Source organism: Erythrolamprus reginae, chromosome 2 (assembly GCF_031021105.1).
Source record: "Erythrolamprus reginae isolate rEryReg1 chromosome 2, rEryReg1.hap1, whole genome shotgun sequence".
Lineage (NCBI taxonomy): Eukaryota > Metazoa > Chordata > Lepidosauria > Squamata > Dipsadidae > Erythrolamprus > Erythrolamprus reginae.
Genome location: NC_091951.1, coordinates 324,665,068 through 324,682,441, shown reverse-complemented (window position 1 = coordinate 324,682,441; position 17,374 = coordinate 324,665,068). Strand labels below are relative to the sequence as shown.

The 17,374-nt window shown below is 37.4% G+C and overlaps 1 protein-coding gene across 1 annotated transcript in view; it reads right to left on the bottom strand.

The window, feature by feature from the left end:
• Window positions 1-248: 248 nt before the first annotated feature.
• Window positions 249-17,374, bottom strand: part of LOC139159031 (chondroitin sulfate proteoglycan 4-like) — a 50,184-nt gene continuing 33,058 nt past the window's right edge. The window contains exons 6-10 of the mRNA XM_070736380.1: window positions 16,540-16,738; window positions 14,313-14,444; window positions 9,317-9,489; window positions 7,659-7,842; window positions 249-3,580 (exon numbers count right to left, since the gene is read on the bottom strand). Coding sequence (XP_070592481.1) covers window positions 1,557-3,580; window positions 7,659-7,842; window positions 9,317-9,489; window positions 14,313-14,444; window positions 16,540-16,738 — 2,712 coding nt within the window. The 3' untranslated portion in view covers window positions 249-1,556. The remainder of the gene's footprint in view (window positions 3,581-7,658; window positions 7,843-9,316; window positions 9,490-14,312; window positions 14,445-16,539; window positions 16,739-17,374) is intronic.

The following is a 17,374-nucleotide window of genomic DNA, read 5'->3' as shown; positions in this document are numbered from 1 at the left end:
TCCATATAGAAATTCTGAACAAAATAGAAATGTGTGATGTTTTGAACCAACAGAATCAAAATACCTCATGTTTTATGTTTACTGATTTCCAACCATATAGAATAATGAAAATATACATTTGTGTATGTATGATGCTAGTGTTGTTTGCTACCTTTTATTTATTATATAAATAAAATTTGGTCAAGAGCATGCTGGTTGCAAAAACAAAATAAATAAAACAAGTTCCTGTTCTGTTCCAGCACCAAGCCCCCCAGAAATCAGATGCACACCACTGGTTTAAAATAATAAAGGATTTACTATGTAGAAGAAGTATTTGCAGTTAAAATTTTTCCAAAATGAAACTAAAGTCTTTTAACAGTTTCGCTGTATTGCTTATAAAGCTTTAACAGCTGGCTAGAATCCCAGAAAGAGAACAGCATGACAATAATTACCCAGCTGGAATAATATTCAGAAGCGGAGAAGTTCAGAAGTTATCTGGAAGCCTCAAAAAGCCAAGAATGTGTCTCTTTAAATCACATGTCGAAAAAACAAGGACTGGAAAGTAGATTCTAGAATGAACCACATTGTTCTCTGCGCAGAAGCAGCACGTTACGTCATCTTAAGTATCCTGAGGGCATGGCCCATTAGTCAGCAGTGCTACTCACGAGTAAACTTCCTTCTGAGTAACCCATTTGTACCTCCTAGAGGCCCTGCAAATCCTAGCATCAATAAGTGGCTCCCCCTCTTCTCCTGAGTCATTCATCTCAAGAGGTGCAGAACGTCCTGGTCGTTCTTCAGTCTCTGACACCATGTCCTCTTCGCTGTCAGTCTCAGGTGCCAGGAACACAGGATGCCTTTGAGTCCATGCGTCCTTTGAGTCCATGAATAATTGTGCAGGACGCAAGCAGACCACAACAGTTCCCCTAGTCCCATATGGAACTAAACTCTTCTCTCTACAACTTTCTTTCTCTTTACAACTACCTTTTAGTATTAATCTCCAGTTGCATAATGATCGACATCAATAGCAATAGTACTAAGACTTATATATTGCTTCACAGTGCTTTACAACATTCTCTAAGCGGTTTACCGACCTTGGAAGGAGGGAACACTGAGCTGATCAGGATTGAACTGTGACGGTGGGCAGTTGGCCTGTAATACTGCATTCTAATCACTGCACCACCATGGCTCAAATTTACCATTAATTTTAACATTCGATCACATTAAAATTTTCAATTTGCCAACAACTTTACAGAAGTCCACTTAATGGGGCACCTACTGTACATTTCATTCGTTTCTCTTACTTCCACTGTGACAAACATAATTGGACCCAGATTATTTGATTGTGACCCTATGAAGCTTATTATTGTCCTTTCCTTCTCCTCTCCTCCCCTCTCCTTCTTGTCTGTCTCCAAACCAGAAGCCGATTCCTGGCAATTGCCTGTACAAGCCCCTGAAGTTTTCTTGGCAAGATTTCAAACGCAGATTGATCTATGGATAATTAATTAGTTATACAACAAATAAAGAATTAAATAGGTGTAATATAAGGTTGAATATTCTTTACAGATGTCAGTGGTATATTACACCCAATATTGATTGCATTTCAATGTCGGGTGGGTTTTTCGACAGTGCTGAATAATTTCTGGGTCAAGGTTGGACCAGGTGCTTTGCAAAAGACTTACAGCTGGATCTGGAGTAGCTGGCATTGGATGAGACTGTTCCCATTGCAAGGACATGAATGGTAAAACAGATGTTTTGTCCGTGCTTTTTAAGAGAGGTGTCACTGTGACAGTAGGTATGGTTAAGCTCCTCTCTGCAGAAAAGCTTGAACTGTTGAGCATTACTGGTGGCTGTTCTAAAATAAGAGGTTTTGCCTTCTTTGATCTATGGCACATTAGGAAGATGCAAAGAACAATGGCAATTATAATGCATAAAGCAGTCACAGAAGAAAGGGGTACGATAATGATCAACCAGTTCCTGCTGCTCAATGTCTGAAGCCAGGTGCTTTCAGATTGTGTTTTTATTGTGGTCACAGCCCAAACAGTGTTATCTTCATCATATTGTCTATCTTTCTGATGCTCCCAATGGTTTTGGTCAGGGCTGAAAGTCTGTGCTGGTACATCTGTGTGTGTACCATGCGTTGGAATAAACAGAGTTTCATTTTCTGTAATGTAAGTTTCTAAAATGTCAGGAGTAGTTAAAAGGGGCACTTCTGGAGTAGACACCTGAACCAGTGAAGGATTCTGTCGCACTATGACAAAGTGGAACTCACCAACAGCAGGTTGAACATTGTCTGCTCTAAGTATAAAGGAAAATGAATCATTTAATACATCAGTATTTGTCATATTCGCATTGGTTTCAAGGAAAATGACACCCAGGTCAATGTCCCTTTTCGTGAAGAAAACCAGGTTCTTGCTTTCAGTGTTACTCAGCGACTTCCTTGAAAGACTTCCATAAACTGGTGACATTATCACTTCAAACTGGGGGTTGCTTTTTGTCCAGTTGGCTAATTGTGTAGCATCCAAATAACTTGCATTCAGCTGGTATGACATCCTGTTGGGAATGGTCACATTAAAGGCCATTTGCAAAAGAGGCTGTACTAAGATCTTCAAAACTTGTCCTGTTAGATTACTGTCTGATGTGAATATTGCAAATTCTAACGTATCGCCAAAAGCATTGAAGTCTTCCATACAGTACAACAATCTTGCTGCATTTAAATCTCTTTGGTGAAATGTAGTCACCTGTTCATTCTCAATCAGAAGATTCCCATATCTAAAAGGCATTGTGACTTCAAACCTGATTTCAGGGTTCTTCCCATTTGTTGTGGCCAAAAGGTGGACATTTGTAATAGCAACTCTGTCCTGTCCCTGGAGAAGAACCACTTCTGTTAAGTTAATCAATGTGATGGACACCGGTATCACATGAAGCTGAAAGAGTTTATACTGTGGGCGGTGATGCCCATCAGTCACACTAAAATAGAAAACCCCTGAGAAAGAGCTCCCATCTTGTACAAACCAAACACTACCATCATTAATATCAGCTTGTGTGAAATTTTTGATAGACTCATTCAAATGAGTCCACAGCGCTAAATGTCCATTTTGGGGATCAGTTATAATGGTATATTTAATCTCTTCTGGTGAGTTATCCAAATCTTCAACATTTAGGTTCTCTTGTCCTAAAACGGTCTGATCTCCTTGCAAAACATTCAAACATAGCAGTTTTGACTTTAGTTTTGGAACCTGGTCATTCACCGGTGCAACAGTAATATTAAATGCCTCTTCTAAAACATCAATATTGGGTTTCACGGTAGACTTGCTTTTCTCATTTAGCCACACAGCAAAGATGAAGTGATCGGTGAGCGATTCGGAGTCATCGTGAACATAGGTAATTCCAAACTTGTTAATGATATACTGGGAGAAATGGGGCTTGTCTCTAGTAATATTTCGTTCTCCCACAACAATTCTGCCATGTTGAGGCAATGCTATGACTTCATACCACACTTCAAATGAAGGACGATGTGTCTGGGATAATTTAGAGAGAAGGTTTGAGCCATCCAACTTAGTTTTGTCAATTAAAACCTTGCCACCTTCTTGAACAATGGCACCTGCAAAATAAAAAAAAATCTTTTTCAATAGAAAATTTGGAGAGTGAATCTTAAGCATAATATTGTGTTGTGACATCAAGCAATCCCACTGGAATTCTAAGGGCAAGGCCATCCACTGGTTACTTGTGAGTAATTCTAGTGGACAGAAAATATTATACAGTGTTCCCTCGATTTTCGCGGGTTCGAACTTCGCGAAAAGTCTATACCACGGTTTTTCAAAAATATTAATTAAAACATACTTCATGTTTTTTCCCCTATACCACGGTTTTTCCCACTCGATGACGTCATATGTCATTGCCAAACTTTCATCCGCCTTTAATAAATATTTTTTAAAATAAACTTTAATAAATAAGCATGGTGAGTAATAATGTAAATGGTTGCTAAGGGAATGGGAAATTGTAATTTATGGGTTTAAAGTGTTAAGGGAAGGCTTGTGATACTATTCATAGCCAAAAATAGTGTATTTACTTCCGCATCTCTACTTCGCGGAAATTCGACTTTCGCGGGCGGTCTTGGAACGCATCCCCCGCGAAAATTGAGGGAACACTGTAATGCAATTTTTTTTTCTGAGTAAGAACAGAATTAGTTCTGACAAATGTAAGGAAATTACCATTTGGATAGAAGAAGAAAAAAGTTGCTATGTTTTGGCACAGAGGAATCAAATGCAAAAGGAACACATAGAAAGACAGCCTTCTGATAGGTAGACAGATCTTACAATTAAAGCCGCCCTTTTCATTCCCGTTGCAGTAGAAAAGTAAATTAGGTAAATGAAAATGGGAATGCAAATGGTGCCATTTCAGTGCCAGCTGGACTATTTAAAGTATACAAAGCTGGGTTGGCTCAGAAAGTGGCAAACGTTTTCACACATGCAGACCAGGTAATGAACATTCCAGAAGACAGGAATAAGCTATCATAGTTCCATTCTACAAACAAGGTAGGAAATGCATGCAGAACATGGCTTCAGGAATTCTTAATAGAGTTAAGTAAATGAGAAGGAGAAGAGGAAGAGGCTCACTTAGAATAGAAGAGTCACCATCCTACTGAGCTGTAGCTCTCCAACCCTTCCCATAAAATGCCTTGGGAATTTTGTCCTAAGGTTTGTTTGTTTGTTTTCTACAAATTCCCTTGCAGGGTCCAGCCCATTTTCAGTCTCAATCTTTCTTTTCAAGCTTTTTGCCTTGTACCAAATTTCATTCATTTTTGAGAGAGTTCTCCTCATCATAGATGGACAGCATTCTGGATTCTTTTAACATAAATTTATTTTCAGGACTGCATCCCATTAGATTGGAAAGAACTGAAAGATGAGAAAACTGGACTCCACAGTGTCAAAAAGTTGCAAAATACTGCAAATTAAACTATCTAAGGAACCTTTTAAGAAAGAAAAACAGGATTAGGGGAATAAGTGTTTTGGCAGTGGAATGTCAGAGCTCAAGTATATATCAAACCTTTTCTGATTAAGTAGCCTGCAAAAGGCAATTTGCATACTTATTGCTGGAATTAAAATCAGTTTGAATTCTGTCTATTAAAACAGCTATGAAAAGAAAATCAGGTAGTCCTCAATGGGTTGTTATTATTAATTAATTAGTATATTGCATGAAAGTACCTCAAGCCAATTTGGTTGGAGCATCTATGCATACTATTCAAACAGATCTCAATCTCCAAAGGAAATGAGATGAATGATATACAGTATTGCCTCTCACTCTATTTTTTTAAAATAAATGGCATAGTAGCTTTCTAATTAGAATGTCATGCCTTTAAGTTACCTTATAAGCTGCAGAGTGCGGACCATTTCATTTTATGATAGGAAAAAATATATTGAAGACAGTACATGTTCTCCAACCTGGTAATAAAACTTTTACAGCGAGGGAAGCCAAAGGAGAAAACACAAGAGAATGCTATTTACCAAAATAGTTCAGGAGACATTAATCCCAGAGATTTGAGAGATCTCAAGGATGCAAGTTCCAGCAAGCTTCTGCCCCAAAGCTTCATTTAGGTGACCATCACTTGAGTATATTATTATTTTGCTTTTATAAAATACCAGTAAATTCCATTTGCATTTAATGTATCCTGCCCAGAGTCTGAATGATAGGGAAGCCTAGCAATATTGTTTTTAAAAAAAATCAGAAACAGATGTGGTATATAAATGGAATTCAAGTGAAAAAAGTTCATATCGTTTATATCTTTGGGAAATTACATTTTATTCTTTCTTTTCTTTTAGATCTACTAGAGGGTAAAAAACATTGAAAACATAACTCAGCAAATTTTCTATAGTTCCCTTATGTACAATTATAACGTCTAGCAATATTTAAGTACCATGCTAGTGACTGTATGGGTAGAGTCACTTTCTCAATCTGTCTCCAATGATAATCCATAAGTCTTCCAAGAAAACACTATTAACCTTTTTGACCTGTCCATCAATGTTATTGCAAGGATTATAGATCACTGTAAAATGTACGTGTTTTGTTTCAAACTCTGCCATGCATAATGAAACAAGGATGTCATCCATTAAGGCCAGATTTCAGTTACAGATTTACTATACTTGCCTAAACTAATATTTTCCAGATTATTGTTTCTAACTCTTCCAGGTGGTTTAACTCACGCTGGGGAGAAAAAGCAGTTGAAGAGGGTATGCATAAAAATGTGAGCCCACTTCTTAGCCTTTGAGATTTTGAGATAGAATTAAAGCTGCAGTTAAGGACAAACACTTTAGAGATATAAGATAATAACTCCTTATCATTTTAGAAGATGGGTAGATAAGCTAGGTTTATTATCCTCCTAGCCTCCTATGTACAGTCTGAGTGTGCTGTTTAGCACAATTCAATGTTTTATCCTATTCGGCCTGTTAGAGAGATTTATTTATTTATTTATTTTATTAGATTTGTATGCCGCCCCTCTCCGTAGACTCGGGGCGGCTCACAACACAATAAAAACAGTTCCTGACAAATCTAATAATTTACAATTTAAAATTTAAAATAGTTTTAAAAACCCATTTTTAAGCAGACATACCTACAAGCATACCATACATAAATTATATAGGCCCGGGGGAGGTATCTCAGTTCCCCCATGCCTGACGACAAAGGTGGGTTTTAAGGAGTTTACGAAAGGCAAGGAGGGTAGGGGCAGTTCTAATCTCTGGGGGGAGCTGGTTCCAGAGAGTCGGGGGCCGCCACAGAGAAGGCTCTTCCCCTGGGGCCCGCCAACCGACATTGTTTAGTTGACGGGACCCGGAGAAGGCCCACTCTGTGGGACCTAATCGGTCGCTGGGATTCGTGCAGCAGTATCCTTATTATTAATATTCATGTCTTTCTTTTTAGAAGTTGAATCAGTAGGCTATATATTACTTTGATGTAAAGCCCTACATGGCACAGGACCAGATGATCTCCGAGACCGCCTTCTGCCGCACGAATCCCAGCGACTGGTGAGGTCCCACAGAGTTGGCCTCCTAAGGGTCCCATCGACCAAACAATGTCGGTTGGCGGGACCTAGGGGTAGAGCCTTCTCTGTGGGAGCCCCAGCTCTCTGGAATCAACTACCCCCAGAGATTCGCACTCCCTCCTCCCTCCTTGCCTTCCGAAAGAGCTTAAAAACTCATCTTTGCCGCCAGGCTTGACACTTTTAGATCTTCTCCTGACCACTGAATGACTTAGTATGACTGCTGAATGTTTGGTTAATAAGTTAATTCTTTGGTTAATCTTCTCTTTTACTTGTTTTTTAATTGTAGTATTAATTGGATTACGTTATTGTTCTGTTTTTATATATGCTGTGAGCCACCCCGAGTCCTCGGAGAGGGGCGGCATACAAATCCAATTAAATAAATTAAATAAATTAAATAAAATGTTTATTCTGCACCATATTCAATTTATATAGCTCATTTTTATATAAAATCCAGGAAAAAGAACACAGAAAGTACAAATTACATATCTTCCAAAATATGGAAGTTGTCTATAATGTTGACTAGGTTTTTCCAAAGTGTACAATTTTGAGATAATTCCATGAAGTTTGTGCAAAGACAACCTCTCCTACCGTGAGTTTCTGCAAAGAAGATCAGATAATCAATATATGATTCCACATAACTTACCTGTGTTGGCAAGTAGCTGGCTGCTCTGATTATGTGCTCTAATTTCATAGGATATATTAATATGGAACACCTCCGGTCCCAGAGCAGCTGGTAGAGAAGAGATCGTAAATGTAAAATAATCTTGTGTGCTCCAATCAACTGATTGTTTGTCTGAATGCTCGTAGATGATCAATCCTTTATCCACCTATACAGAGGAAAAAATGCTAAACTTGCTGGCAGTGAAAACAGTCACAAATAACATTTTTATTTAAAGCTTTTGTTTAGTAAGAATACATGTTTCATATCTTAACCCCAACTAAAACTTGGGGTTAAAATCTGTACAAGTGTTGAAGGTATTCTAGAACTATGCACTGCTTAATTTTGTGGGTAGTTTTAAGATTGCAATGGCAATTACCTTGAAACAGATTTAATCTAAGTGATGTTTGCTTACAGAGCTCAGAGATTAATTCAAAATTTTCTTAAATAATCATAATAAAAACATATTTTCCAATTATGATCATGGTTAAACAGGGCAAAAATCCGAGAATGAATATTTTTGAATTTTGGAAAATGCAAAATTGGATGTGGAAAGCAGTTATTTCCCTGCATCTTCAGGGAATAATTGGGATGATGGGAATTATTATTGTTGTTGTTATTGTTATTTTTGCCAAAAAAAATTCTGAAAGCAAGATTAGATAGATAGATAGATAGATAGATAGATAGATAGATAGATAGATAGATAGACAGACAGACAGACAGACAGATAGACAGACATTGTTAGAGTTCTGACCAACGCCCTAATTAAATCATGAGCCTCAAGCCAAGCTTCAAAAGAAATCCAGTTATTTATTAGGAGCTTCATGTCGGCACAATCAGGTCAAGAATTCTTTGTGACAACAAAGAAAGGTAGGAAGGGAGGGAGAGAAGGAAGGAAGGAAGAAGAAAGGAAGGAAGGAAGGAAAGAAAGAAAGAAAGAAAGAAAGAAAGAAAGAAAATAAATAAATCCGGGACAGGCCTGCTGCTGAATATTTAGTAGAAACAAATATGTACAGACTTACAGATATGGGTCTTATAATTACATTAAACTTCATTTCCTATGTATAAATATGGCTCACAACTAATTCAAGTTTTATTTCTAAATTGTTGGCTTATGTCTCTTAAATCTTTCAGTTCCTTTCCTAACTTTAAGTGGCATTTGTTTGTATCCCACCTTTATTATTATTGCAATTAACTTAAGGAGGCAAAAGTAATCAAAACACCTTCCTCCTATTTTCCCCACTACAACTTAGGTCCTAAGTTGTAGTGGGCAAAATAGGAGGAAGATGTTTTGATTACTTTTGCCTCCTTAAGTTAATTGCAATAATAATAAAGGTGGGATACAAACAAATGCCACTTAAAGTTAGGAAAGTCTCTTAAGTCTTAGGAGGTGTTTTGGGCTGAGAGGGAGAGACTGGTTCAAGGTGACTCAGCTGGCTTTTTAAACATTAATCAATATAGACAACAGGCACCAAACCCACTCCATAGTATTGTCTTCATTTACTGACTATTTTGAAAATTAAAAGAAATATCTCCAAATATTTTCATATTCCACCTAAATATCATTCTAAAAAAGTTTAGTCAATGAAGAAATATTTGTAAATGAGGCATGCTTCCAGTTTCTTAAGTGGATGAACACTTACCATAGATTGTGTAAAACTTGAAATATCCTGTATGTTATTTTCGGAAAATACACGGATCAGTCTTCCAAGTTTGGGGGAATTTGTAATTGTAAAAACAATTGTTCTGTTTTCTACCTCAACTGCATCATTGGTGACAGCTTTCAGATTGTAGGATGTAATTGGTTTCCTGGAACCTGAATAATTATAATAATAGTGGAGAAGGGGAATAATATTGTCAATACAGTTTATGACCTTCTTTAATTTTAAACACTGTCTTCCCTTGAGCAGTTGAATCATTCAAAAGCGGTGCAATTCTCTAAACATTCATCAAGAGGTATTTTCAACCAAATGTATAATTTCAAATGCGGGATCTCATAACAAGACATTATCCTGTACAGAAGCTCTTTGCACCCGGACATCTATTATGCCAGAGGGAATGAGAATGAAAATATATATACACATATATGTGCGTATGTGTGTGTGTATGTATATACAGTATATATATTACAGTACACATAAACACGTGTATGTATGTATATGTATGTATGTATGTATGTATGTATGTTTGTTTGTTTGTTTGTTTGTTTGTTTGTTTGTTTGTTTATTTATTTATTTATTTATTTATTTATTTATTTATTTATTTGATTTGATTTGATTTGATTTGATTTGATTTGATTTGTATGCCACCCCTCTCCGAAGACTCGGGGCGGCTCACAACAGTAATAAAAACAATTTAGCAGTGGAACAAATCTAATATTAAAAAACATATAAACCCTATCATTATTTTTTTAAAAACCAAACAGCACATTCATACCAAACATAAAACAAAGTATAAATATGTGTGTATAGGTGTGTGTGTGATCAAAATGTTAACAAGGAACTCACCCAAGCTTGGAGAAAAGATAGTAAAAACAAAGAAAGTTTTTTTTTAATCCCAATTTTTGACATTTAGCCAAAAAAAATTAAAAACAAAACAAAACAACATTTATTGCATTGTCTATAAATTCTGGTCAGTTAATTTTGCTTTTATATGGTGGTACAGGCATAGCACACTTCTAAAAAGAGAGAGTTTTGGAGTTTCTGGCTAGGAATTGTTGCAATGCCAGCAATAGTATTGGCTGTCTGGTTCATGATATTTATATCTATCTATATTTACATATTATTGCATTCCTTTACTTTACAGACTTTCAGGGCCCATGGATCAATTTGACTCTTAAGTGGCATACAGTAAAGCAATTAAATACTGTAATAATAACCATATAGTAATAACTCAAATATAATACAGGAATATTATAAATAACATTACATCCATTCTGTCTCAAATGCTGTTCAAAACTATTACAAGTTTATATTATAGCAGTAAATATACCAACACTCGTCGGCCAGGGGGCTAGAGTCTAATGACCCGAAGCCTGGCGGCACAGATGAGTATTTAGACTAAATTTGTGAGTTTCTGTATGAAATGTCTTTGAACAGATAGTTGTATTCAGAAGAGAAGGATTTAGGGGTAGTGATTTCTGACAGTCTCAAAATGGGTGAGCAGTGTGGTCGGAAAAGCAAGTAGGATGCTTGGCTGCATAGCTAGAGGTATAACAAGCAGGAAGAGGGAGACTGTGTTCAGTTCTGGAGACCTCACCTACAAAAAGGTATTGACAAAATTGAACGGGTCCAAAGACGGGCTACAAGAATGGTGGAAGGTCTTAAGCATAAAACGTATCAGGAAAGACTTCATGAACTCAATCTGTATAGTCTGGAGGACAGAAGGAAAAGGGGGGACATGATCGAAACATTTAAATATGTTAAAGGGTTAAATAAGTTTCAGGAGGGAAGTGTTTTTAATAGGAAAGTGAACACAAGAACAAGGGGACACAATCTGAAGTTAGTTGGGGGAAAGATCAAAAGCAACATGAGAAAATATTATTTTACTGAAAGAGTAGTAGATCCTTGGAACAAACTTCCAGCAGACGTGGTTGGTAAATCCACAGTAACTGAATTTAAACATACCTGGGATAAACATATATCCATTGCAAGATAAAATACAGGAAATAGTATAAGGGCAGACTAGATGGACCATGAGGTCTTTTTCTGCCGTCAGTTTTCTATGTTGCTATGTATTGTCTATTGTTGTATTGAAGATATATGATGTTATAAGCATGTTTGTTATTGTGGAGGGAAAAAAACAAAATTGCAAAAAAAAAAAAAGATCATTTCAGCCTCCAGACATCAGGCCAAGACTTCTACCACTTCTCTCAATCGATGTAAGGTAGAGATATAACCAGGGATAAAATGCTACTAGTTCGTCCCGGTCTGAGTGTACTGGTAGTGACGGCAGCTGATGGTTCAGAGAATGATAGCTATGGCAGCATAAGGCTCCGCCCAACCACCCAGACGTGACCATTTTCTTTTTTTAACCCTTTGTGCATGGACAAAGCATTCTGCACATCCACATAGGGTGAAAAACACGTGCAAGAGCAAAGCACGGGTGAAAAAGTGAAAAAGCATGCATGTGCAAAAGTATAGTGCACATGAGCACGCAAAGCGTGCCCTTCTGAACCGGTAGGGAAGGAAAGTAGATTTCACCACTGGGTGTATGTATCTGGCTATCATCCTCTATCTCAACACACTGAATGACCTCCTACAGCAGGTTCACACCAGTATTGGACTGCAGCATGGACCATCCAGTATGCCATCCTGGTAGGAACGCATCCCCAATGTGTGACCGGTGCATGCGCGGAAGCAAAGAAACCACCGAAAATCAGTGAAATGTTGCATGAGCGAGCATCCTTGAAGGCGAATCTCATGCGCCCGAATTATTATTATTATTATTATTATTATTATTATTATTATTATTATTATTATTAATTAGATTTGTATGCCACCCCTCTCCGTAGACTCGAGGCGGGTCACAACAATAATAATACAATATATAACAAATCTAATAATTAAAAGTCATTTAAAAAACCCTTATTTAAAAAGAAACATACACACAAACATGCCATGCATAAACTGTATAGAAGGCTCTTCCCCTGGGTCCTGCCAGACAACATTGTTTAGTCGATGGGATCTGGAGAAGGCCAACTCTGTGGGACCTAAACGATTGCTGGGATTTGTGCGGCAGAAGGCGGTCTCGGAGATATTCTGGCCCGATAACATGAAGGGCTTTATAGGTCATGAGCAACACTTTGGGAAGCCCTTGATTGCTCTCGCAGCTGCATTCTGCACGATCGGAAGTTTCCGAACACTTTTCAATGGTAGCTCCATGTGGACAGCATTACAGTAGTTGAACCTCGAGATGATGAGGGCATGAGTGACTGTGAGCAGTGACTCCCGGTCCAAATAGGGCCGCAACTGGTGCACCAGGCGAACCTGGGCAAACGCCCCCCTTGCCACAGCTGAAAGATGGTTTTCTAATGTGAGCTGTGGATCGAGGAGGACGCCCAAGTTGCGGATCCTCTCTGAGGGGGTCAGTGATTTCCCCCCCCAGGTGATGGACGGACAAATGGAATTGTCCTTGGGAGACAAAACCCACAGCCGCTCCATCTTTTCAGGGTTGAGTTTGAGTCTGTTGACACCCATCCAGACCCCAACAGCCTCCAGGCACCAGCACATCACTTCCACTGCTTTGCTGATTGGACATGCATGCCAGATGTGTGCATGTGCCTGTCACCAGGACCATACTGGGAGCGACGGGGACGGGGAGCCCTTCACTGGTTCACACAGATGAAAGTCAAACTTTGTTGTAGCTCTTATTATAGTATCCTGAATATTAAACTTATTGATTTAATTAATTAAATAAACAACCATGTCCTCCATTTAAGTGAGAGAGCGCAAGCTGCTGATTGGTTGAGCCAGGGGTAGGCAAAGTTGGCTCTTCTATGACATGCGGACTTCAACTCCCAGTATTCTTGAGCTAGCATGATTGACTCAGGAATTCTGGGAGTTGAAGTCCACAAGCCATAGAAGAGCCAACTTTGCCTACCCCTGGGTTGAGCCATCTGACAGCTCCTTATAAAAGGGCTAGCTGTCAGACTGGCTCTTTGCTGAATCTTGTACATAGTTACAATAAAGATCAGTGTGTCTTAAGCCTGTCTCATGCCTCTTCAGTCCCAGGATTCAATACTAAAGTTTTACCTTTCTTTCTAGATTGGAACCAACTGCTCAAGAAATAAAGCCAGCAAAGTCCCAGTTTTTGTTACTAACATCTCATCTGGATTTAATTTGAGTTTGCTCATTCTCTCATCTAGCACATTACTGACATTAAGCAATATTCAAGAGTTCTGGTCATTTAGACAGCTAAATCATAATTTTTTATTCAGTAATTTGGGCCAATCACTTTCTCTTAATTTAACCTCATAAATATGTTAGGAGACTAAAAGGAAGAAAATCACATATGCCAGCTTGAATAAGATAAGCAGCTAATAATAAACAAATTGTTATGTAGAGGTCAGAAGATTACGTATGATGGAATGTTTTCATGTTTTAAAACACCCTTTAAAAATACTACTTTTTCTTAGTTCTCGATAATGAATGTCAACTTTGGGGAAAATGCTGGCATAAAGGAACAAGACTCAGCCTTTAAAAATGTACCATGCCTAGCCTGCTTATAATTAGTTTCACTTCCTATGAACATTCTTTTTAAAAGAACCCTCCTCAAGGCATTTTTGTGACCAAATGTCAAAATGAGGATCAAAAGCATTAAGCCATGTGTCAAATATGAGTCACAAATTGCAATTTGCCACTGAAGTCGCTAAACATGTTTCTCTACTGGTAGCTGAAATAGTATAGTTCCCTGACAGTTTTAATCCAGAAACCACATAAAATAGGTTCACGTAATTTTTAAAAGTAAGCAGTACATATACACAATCTAATCCTGATTTAGGATTAAGTTGGTCATAATAATTGCATTCTAGAATTCCCAGTATTGTTTATTTTTCAAAAAGAATAAGTTAAATAGTGACCAATCATCTTATTATTTATCATAATTTATTCCAAATAAATTAAGCATACAAAGCCTTACCGGGAAAAATTTGTAATCCATTATTATTTTCAAGGCGAATAACCAAATTTCGAGCTGTGATACTAAATATCTGACGAGGTGCAAAATTTATACCATCTGTAACTTGAAAACTGAAACCTCCAGACATTGAACCTAGAGGAAAGCAGGGATATAATTATAAATCAACAGTAATAATAATAATTTTAAAAAACATGTAGCAATTAGCATGCAACAAAATAAATACAGTGGTACTGTACCTCTACCTACAAACGCCTCTACTTATATAAACATTTCTAGATAAGAAATGGGTGTTCAAAATTTTTTGCCTCTTCTCAAGAACCAATTTCCACTTACAAACCCGAACCTTCGAAACTGTAATCGGAAAAGGCAGGGAGAAGTCTCCGTGGGGCCTCTCTAGGAATCTCCTAGGAGGAAACAGGGCCGGAAAAGCCAGGGAGAAGCCTCTGTGGGGCCTCTCTAGGAATTCCCTAGGAGGAAACAGGGTCAGAAAAGGCAGGGAGAAGCCTCCATGTGGCCTCTCTAGGAATCTCCTGGGAGGAAACAGGGCCTCCATCCTCCCTGTGGTTTCCCCAATCACACACATTATTTGCTTTTACATTGATTCCTATGGGAAAAATTGCTTCTTCTTACAAACTTTTCTACTTAAGAACCTGGTCACGGAATGAATTAAGTTCATAAGTAAAGGTACCACTGTACATTCAATTAAATTTTAATCAAGAATGATTATTTATATTCTTTAAATTGAATGATTATGTCTTCAATGTAGTCTTTTTGTACATAACTAACTTTGGGTCGAGGAATTATTTCTGAAAATAGATTGAAAGATTCTTCGTGTTGAACAGGAATATTTTCAATCAATACATTATGGCAGAGATGGCAAAGCTATGGCACAGGTGCCACAGGTGGCACGTGGCGCCATATCTGCTAGCACATGAGTTGTTGCCCTAGCTCATCTCCAACGTGCATGTTTATGCTGGCCAGCTGATTTTTGGCTTGTATTTTTGGCCTCCAGGGGGAATGGGGGAGGATGTTTTTTACTCTCTCTGGCTCCAGGAAACCTTTGGAGCCTGCGGAGGGTGAAGCACGAGCCTACTGGGCCCATCAGAAGTTGAGAAATGGGCCATTTCGGGCTTCCAGAGGGCCTCCGGGGGGCAGGGGAAGCTGTTTTCACCTTCACCAGGCATTGAATTATGAGTGTGTGCACTCGCGCATGCACGATAGCATGCACGCATGCTCTTTCGGCACACAAGGGAAAAAAGGTTCGCCATCACTGCATTATGGTATCTGTATGCTTTGGCCAAACCTACAACTGGCAGCTTTTGGGGATTAGTAATAAGTTGATTGTGGTTCAGTATTTGAATTTGACTGCATTTGCTTGTTGCATTCAAACAAATTTTCAGGAAACCAGATAGATCCCACAAAAAAGTGACAGACAACGTAAAAAAAAACAAAAAACAATGGCAGTTGGAAATTGTGACTTGATTTGTGGCTTGCATTTTTTATTCATCAGAATTATTATTCTGGAATTGCTACCTATCCTTGAATGCCTAGGTATATGTGCAGATGCAAATATTGTACAGAGACAAATATATTCTAGTATTAGCCATAGCTCTTACTTGTATAGTATGTGCTTCATTTTATTTGCATTTTAGTAGAAAGAAAAATGCTTACGCATATTTGTTATCTTGGTGTTTATCTGTCTTGTTCCTGAGTTTTTGGTATGGACTTTCATCTATGTTTTATTCCGCATGGTAGGAACAAATTTCAGACTATATTAAACCATTTGATATTCTCTGAATTAATGAATACAAATTTCTATTAAAATAGTTTGCTTCCTATCCCAAATACACACACACACACACACACACACACACACACACACACACAAAAACCCCCAATCATGGGTATAAGAGCAATGGAATGCAATGGAAACTTTATTTACATGCTTTTAAGGTTCTGCTTTCACCCGAAATCCAATCCAAACCTAAACTTTGCTTTCATAAAGCCTAAGTTTTATGAAGTTTGTTTTCTGAACATAAAACATAAAAGGATTTTCCTTGCAGCTTATATGTTATATGCTAAATCATGGAATTACCACAAATGCCATTCAATTCTATCTCTATGAAGCTGATTTATTAAAGATCACAGAAGCATAATTAGGATATTTTTAACAGAAGTCAACACATAATTAACTCTAGCATGAAATTCCATCAGCAGCGCAAAATACCTCTATGGACAAATACCACTTGTCCTTCATCAATATGAGTTTGGGTAAAATTAAGGATATTCTTGTTTGGAGAAGACTTGAGTGCCAAGTGGCCATTATTGGGAGGAGAAACAGAATACAGTAATTCTGCTGGAGAAGAATCTTTATCTTCTGCCAAGAGTTCATTCGTTGTTATTTCAGTGACTGATCCTACCCATACCTTAAAGAAAAAGGAGAAAAAAGAATTGTTACTCAGATTCTGGCTTTGTTGTTAAATAGATAGTTTTGTAAGCAAAGCTGGTTGAAAAAGCTGCTGAGCTTTGCTGATATATCTTTTTAAATAATTTTTATTGTAGATGTTTTTCCAAAAGAATTAAAAACAATACAAAGTTAAAAAAGATAATTTGGAAGGGAAGGAACGGAAAGGGGAGGAAAGGAAAGGAATTATTTTCTGATACATTTCTTAAGTATTTCCTTTAAGTATTGGTATATACACTTTAAAACAGAATACAAAAGGAAAAAAAACACAAAAAAAACATACAAAAAAGAACATAACAAAACCATCTACAAAACATATATACATTGACATCTATTAATCATATTATGACATATATATCGACTTCTATTCTATGCTTTTGAATTTTCCATTTGTTATCTTATCTTGCATCAATTGGAAACTTAATTATAACACACACCCATTATTCGTATATATATTTCTCAATTTTGATATTAATGTTATACAATATCCTATTCGTTTATTCTTGCCATTTATGAATATTTTTCCATATTTGATATATCATTTTGTTTTCTTTTGTCAAGCCACTCATATAGTAAATTCCAAGTTTTATAATATTTT